Here is a 7,215-nt window from a genome sequence, read left to right as displayed (position 1 = left end):
GGAGGGGAGGCCAGGCGGCAGAGCGGCGGGGGGGGCTGGCAGGCCCCACCGACGCCGGCTGCCGCGCGCCGCGCCGCGGTGTCCGGCCGGCCGGTCTGAACCGGACTTACTTTCGCCGCTCTGAACCAAGGGGTCGTCACCGATGCGGTGTGAAGGTCAGTGGTCCTTCTAAAGAGACCTCCTTCCGATGGGAGAATGCCACGGTGCGAACGAATACTGTTTAAAACTGCCGCCTGCTCCGCCGAAACCGCTGCCCTGTCTGACAGGAGCACGGGCGCTGCTGGGGCCTACCTACCCTGCCGCCCGGTCCCGCCGCAGCACCGCGCTTACAGCCCGGTGCCGAGCCGTCAAGGGGCAGCGAGTAGCAAACCTGACGCTCAACATCCACAGCTCCTGTGCTTTCCAGGAAACGGCACCTAGTAAGAACAGATCCTTCCCAGGTACGGCACGGTTTCCTTCCTGATCTAGCCTGGCGATAGCAGAAAATGAGTAGGTTATGTAAATGGCCAAAGCAAAGATGCAAAAGGTGTTCGGCATTAAAAAGCCACCGTTTCTTGAAGTGAAGTTCTTCAAGCTGTCCCTCCTCAGATTTCACAAACTGCATGCTTGCTCAACACACACACACAGGCTTATCGACTTCAAACTTCTGACACAAGATTTGCAACACGCTTTTGAGAAGATTTGCACAATCATTACAGGTAACACATGACTCCTAGAGAAAGGAGTCCTGTTTAACTCCGGTTTGCATCCCATTTGAATCACAAGAACGAAATACTGTCCATCTAGCCATCGTGTCAAATGCCTCAGCTCTAGAATGAAGATGATAATTTCTCTCTGGTATGATAAGCTAAAACAGAAAATAACTTTTTACAGTAATCCTCTTTCGGACACTTAACTCACTTTAGGCTGATTTTAAGCCTGGGTTATGGGGAGGGATGTTAATCTCTTGTTTCCATATTGCAGTGTGGACAACAAAAAAGGTATCCTCAATTCCACTGGGTTACTGACTGGTGTCACTGGGTGAACTGAATTAGGGTTCTGAGCTGAATGCTGTCCCAGTACAGGTTGTGTACAAGCATACACAAGACTTACAGGGTACTTTTACAATCGAGAAAGCAAACAGTATTTCTGGGCTTTGATTTTTAGAAACATTCTCTAAAAAAATTGAGCTGATAAACCAAATATGAACCGACATCTCAGTGAAGACAATGAGGACATCTGTGTGTAGGTGAACTTACAGCATTGTCTGCTGATTGTTATAAATATCTGAGGCTGATGTGCAACTAAATATTTTATGTTTCATATAGCTCTTCCTCAAGTTATAAACAATGTTTGCCCTGAAGGTACCTGGGTGGGGGAAATGTGAGAAACCCGGAAAACAATTTCAAATCCTCTTATCCCGATGTTTTACTAGCAGCCTGAAACACATTTCAAATGCATCTGAATCAGTAGCTGTAGGCATGAACCCTGAGGTAAGGAAAATAGTTTCTTAATGAGGTTCCAGAAATGGACAGCTTTCTGTGCTGCCTGTTCTTTCTAGAGGATGCACAGACTACTTTCAAAAGCTTGCAATTTTAAGCTACAATTACCATTTTAGCAATCATAAATATATCCTACTTTTTCCCTTCAGGAGGAAGGGATGAAAAACATGGCGTGTCTTAAGGCAAGATACACTCCATACATAACTCCACAATGCACCTGGAAGGAAAAGCACCCGGCTGGGTTAGGGCCCGGTGCTAGTGAGCTTTGAAGCAAAACTGCAGGAGTCACAGAACTTTAAAGCAGAAAGACACAAGAGAGACAACCTTTTTGTATTGTGTATTGCTCCCTTGTGTTCTCTTTCCCCTATAGTCATAGAGACTAGGATACTTCCTACTGTCTGCTTTATCCTGTAAACACCTGCTCCTGTCTTGCCGAGCACTGCATATCGGACCAGCTGGGAATCAGAGCCTTACCAGAGAGTGTTATTGTAAACTTCAGAAAAGGGAAGTGCCCCTTCTCTTTCCATTTAAATCAAATGGAGTGTATCTCCATTCTTGCATGTTAAAGGACTGTTTTGTTATATTCCCCCTATTCTATACTATTCCTTCAACATACACTGATAAAAACAGATACAATTTCAAAACTGTCTCTGGGAGCCCAGTGCTGTATTTTCATATGTTGGTAAACTCCCTGAATGTAAAGGCTCCTGTCCCCTGATCAATGGAGCCTGAAAGTGAGACAGGCTAGCTGTTTGCATTTCATTCATCTTCAAAGATAAAAATAGGCTGTAGCCAGACTGAAAAGTGGAGTGAGAAGATTTTACAATTTTTTTGCCAGTCCTTGTATCACTAGTAGTTTGCCAGCCAATGAGATTTTTGTCTGTCTTTGCAATGTGCAAAACAAGGATCAGTTGTGCTGTGCTAAACATCTGCATGTACCACCAAACAAGATTTTAAAACAGTTGTTCAAATACTTCTGGTTTCCATCTTCTAACTGAAGCTGGTTGCAATTCAGTGGTGGGATTTTTCTTTTTTTAGTTTTAGTTCTGTTCATCCTGATTGCTCACTTGCCTTCCTGACTTCGGAACTGCAACTGCAATGCACAAATACTAGTTAAGTCATTACTAGATTCCACTTTATTCAGAAGAGATGCTCAGTGGATTTATGTAATGGTGAACTATGTAATGGCACAACCAGCATGCTATAAGTGTTATTTTCAACCCTGTACCTGGAAGCAAGTGGCTAGACTGCCTGGCAGAGCTGTGACATACTCTGGACACTCATGGACGACCATGTCTTGCTGTGCGTGTACTGCTTTGGAAGACAGTCCATCTGATCACAGTTTCAGATGTCAGGGGAGTTCAGCTGGAGTTGGGCTTCATTCTGGTCCCCGGCCTGCTCTTGGGCTGCTTCCTAGATAACTTGTCAGCAGCTGAAGTTGAACAAAATTTCAAGCTGAATTCTGTGGCTTTCTGATAGACCTGCTTTTCTCCTTCCTGGGTTCCTGACATCAGTGACAGTATAATCCCATGTATTGCTCAAGAGTTGGTCAGTTGTGGGAATGTGACCTGGACTGCAAGGACTACTGCAGGTGTCTGCAACGACTGCAGTGACAGGCTATGCAGTTGTTGCAGGCACCTTAAACAGAAAGTACACAGGTGATTCCAAAAGTGGGAAAAGGTTCTTTGGATGACTCAGAATAATCTTCGTGCTTACTGTATACAGAAGCTGGAGTGGCTCTGAGCAAAGGAGGCTGAGGGGAGACCTTATCACTCTCTACAACCACCTGAAAGGAGGTTGTAGTGAGGTGGGTACTGGTCTCTTCTATCAAGTAACTAGTGATAGGACGAGAGGAAAGGGCCTCAAGTTGCACCAGGGGAGGTTTAGATCAGGCATTAGGAAAAATTTCTTTACTGAAAGGGTTGTCAGGCATTAGAACCGGCTGCCCAGGGAAGTGGTGGAGTCACCATCCCTGGAGGTATTCAAAAAACACATAGACGAGGCACTTCAGGACATGGTTTAGTGGGCATAATGGTGTTGGGTTGACAGTTGGACTTGATGATCTTAAAGGTCTTTTCCAACCTAAACAATTCTATGATTCTATGATCCTACTTATTAGTTACTAAACTTTGAACCTGTATTTTCTTCTGTATGTTTTTCTTCTATACTTTTTTCTTTTCTAGCCTACCTTGACCTTTCTCTTTTCTGTCCTTTTCTTACCCTACTCTGCAGCTGATGGAGCAGAAATCAACTCTGCCTCATTACACAGTGACCTAGAAAGCCAATAGCCTGCATCAGCAAATCAGTACCACCTGTGCATCTGCCTAAAATAGATTAATGAATTTATTAAAGTTTTGAGGAAGGGATTGTTTTGCTTTTGCTATTGCATTCTTTATTTTTCATTGTAGGTCAGTGCATTTTTTTTTCCATAAAGCAAAAAGTTATTTTAAGTCAAAACACACTGAGTTATGCTTATGCTGCCCATTCTGGGTAACTGAATGCAGCTGAAATGTTGAACTGGGACTATAAATCATAGTACAAGGGGATGCATATGGAGAAAAAGACACATCTGATTTTGAGAGACAAGCAAGGAGGCTCGGTTGGTTTAACTTGCTACCTGACTTTTTCAGATTGGCCATGACTGGCACCAGAGAGTGGGAGCAATAGATCTCCAGGGCCAAATCTCTCATACCCAGCTACTGAACCCATTTCTGTTATCTAGAGCAGTCCTTTTCCTGTTGTCCATGAAGTTACGGTTAAAATTCCATAGCTAGTTGTATACAACTGTTACATAAAAGCAGGAAATAATCACACCTGAATGTTCAGACCTCTCCTGGAAATATGTTATATGGCAGTGCTTACAGAACATAAGCATCAACACTGTGTACCTGCTTCTCATGCTTATCATAATTTACACTCTCCACTATCAAGTTTGGTCTGTTGTCACTGTGCCTTTTGTAACACAGAACTGAGTCCTGAAGGCCCAAAATTCCTGTTAATCCTCATCAGCATCACAGGGTTTAGAGCCAGAGGCCAGAGCCTCTCCTGAATATTGACAAGAGGATAGTAAGAGGAGTTTATGTGAAGATGGAAGGGATTTGGTGGGGAGGGAAAGGACCGTGTTGATGAAAGGAAAATTAGAACCAACCTACTATATCAAAGAATTGGATAAATAATACTCAAAGATGCTTATATTCCAAATGTACTACAAACATTTTTTTCTGTTTAAAGAAAAGAGGTAAATTGAAATCCACTGGGTTGCTTAATAATCATAGCTCAAGTATGTAAGTTACAAGCTATTTTGTAAAACTTACTTATTATTAAAAGCCTTGCTTTTCCTGTACATAAGTAGCCATTGCTAAAGAGCTGACTAGAAAGGCTGATTTTTGAGAGAGGAACACTCTTGTTCAGTTGTAGATTTTCTTAAAAAATAGTAAAGCATAAAAATTAGTAAGCTCACATGCATAAGTTCAACTAGCACAACTCTCCTTCAATAGCTTCTACTGTACTTCTGAACTGGTGGAGCTGTCAGTCTGTGACCAATGATGCACGCTCATTAAAGTTTTGAGGGACTTTTAGAAACATAGCCCAAATAAAATAAAAAAAATCACTATTACAATTCTGCTTGGGTGTGTATTGTTTTGTGCATATCTATGCACACATTGCAGATCCTCATCAGTGAGTGGTAGCTGAGCTGGATTAGCTGCCAAAAGGAGTTGAACCGTTTACTAGCTTACCAGGAATGCTAGGCTATGACTTCTCCTTGCTAACACAGCTCACCTGCCTCCCAGACCTGTGCTTGCTCAATCTGCATAGTGCTGTGTTGCGCCATAAAGGCCAACCTTCAGGATATAGTTTCTAACCTAATTTACTGGGGTAGAACAATTAAGAATTTCTTTCTGCCCTGCCCTGTACCACAGCTGCCTGTTAACAAGGTTGTGCCAATACACCTGTTCCCTGGAGCTGTGCACGAAAAAATGCAAGCTAAAAATTCCTTAGGGGGGGCTGGGGATGATATTTGAGGATTATTTGCAACCAGGGCATGTTAGTGTTTCTCCTTCCCTCCACTCCCCTTACAAACATACATGAAGAACTGAAGAAACAGTGAACAGGCTTGGATCTGTTTTATACTGGTTTTGCTACCTAGCTTGGTTGTCTATGACCATAGCAGAACTCTCTCAGCAGTTTCTTTTGCTTCAAGTTAAAGCAAGCTAATAACAGTTTCCTGATTGCGGGGAGGAAAGGGAACTAAGCTTTCTCTATTTATTATGAAAAATTCAAGGGTGTCCTAGCACAGAGGTTAATATCTAAGACGCTTCAAACAGGAGGCAACAAGTTAATCTCCATAATCAGAAGGGTTCTACTGCATGTTTGCAGCAGGCGGTGAGCAAACCACTTCCAAAGGTGATGAGCCAAGAGCTGCTACAGCAGCTTCAACAGCACTGTAAAGTCTGAAACATTGCCTTAAACCACAGGTTCAGTTTTACTGAAAACTCCATTTCGCCTAAGTTCCAACTAGGGGAAATGAAGTTGTGTTGCGTGTACACTACTCCAGGCAGTAGTAGTGAGGATCACTTGTAGCAATAATGTGACTCAACACAAGATTTGTCGTTTTGAAAGGGCAAGAGTACATTTTAGTCATCTTAACAATCCCACTTGGCTTCTAGACAGGCAGCTAGTGACAGAAGGCTCTGTAGCAGAGATATGTATCAGCTGGGCAGACTCATCTGAGCTGGTTGTATGCTGCAGACCAAGTCTAAGTATAAACTAAAGCCAGCAAACTCTGTTTACCCTCTCTGTCTAACAACATCCAAGCTAAAACCTGAATATTCAGATGTTCCAGTTCTTCCTGAAATGGGAACCCAAAAGTGAAACTGAAATCCTGTGAATGACTGACTTCCCATATGAACACTGGAATCATTACTGCTTTCCTGCCTAAATCACATAGCAGTAATGTTAGTATTTGAAAGTCCATATAATGTAACTACACAGATATCAGTGGCATTCCTGTTGATACCATTTCTTAAGATTTTTCCCCTCTTTTTTCCCAGACTATTCTTCAGGGGATTATTTTGCTACCCCTCCGTGCCATATGCATTGCATTCATTTTACTGCTAGCATGGCTGTTTGCATCAATTGCAACTTTCCGTCACCCTGGAAAAGGATCTGTGCCGCTGAAAGGATGGAGAAGGTAAAGTGACCAATATTTGTGAAAACTCTGTGCTTTTTTTTTTTTGTAATAACACAAAGCCAGGGTCTAACGCATTTTTTTTTCCTCTCACTTGTTTTCTCCTTTTGACTAAAGAGGAGTACTCAGTCAAATCTTAGTTTTACCCATTTAGGTGAAGCAACTTTTTGATGAGTGTATTTTACAACAATAGTGGAGCTTTTTAAATAGGTAGATTTTCAATTGTCTTGAGGCTAAAACAAATCTGTATAAAAATCTTTATAGACTATTTGTAAGCCAGGACTTATTTTAGTAATAATACTGATAGGAATATTTGAGAAAAGAAACTCATTAAGAAAAGTATTTGGTAATGTTACATAGGCTGAGTTTCTCTGTAGCCCTTGTCATTCCTGCTATGCTATAGTTTATGACAAAATTAGCTTTGACAGCTCCTCTCTTAGCTATGTTGCCCTTGAAGGAGTACTGTACAGCTGCCTCTGTGGGTTCTGGGTTTCAGTTGCTCTGGGTTTCTGACCTCAGAGTAATGAAGTTCCCTTCTAGCTGTGA

The 7,215-nt window shown here is 42.3% G+C and overlaps 1 protein-coding gene across 1 annotated transcript in view; it reads left to right on the top strand.

Annotated features, from left to right (window-relative positions):
• Positions 1–187: 187 nt before the first annotated feature.
• LPCAT2 (lysophosphatidylcholine acyltransferase 2) overlaps positions 188–7,215 on the top strand; it is a 32,947-nt gene continuing 25,919 nt past the window's right edge. Inside the window, exons 1-3 of the mRNA XM_010585221.1 lie at positions 188–440; positions 964–980; positions 6,533–6,672. Coding sequence (XP_010583523.1) covers positions 188–440; positions 964–980; positions 6,533–6,672 — 410 coding nt within the window. The remainder of the gene's footprint in view (positions 441–963; positions 981–6,532; positions 6,673–7,215) is intronic.

Source organism: Haliaeetus leucocephalus, unplaced genomic scaffold, assembly GCF_000737465.1.
Source record: "Haliaeetus leucocephalus isolate CR32 unplaced genomic scaffold, Haliaeetus_leucocephalus-4.0 Scaffold92, whole genome shotgun sequence".
NCBI lineage: Eukaryota > Metazoa > Chordata > Aves > Accipitriformes > Accipitridae > Haliaeetus > Haliaeetus leucocephalus.
Note: the sequence above shows the minus strand (reverse complement) of the source record. Positions and strands in the feature narration are given on the sequence as shown.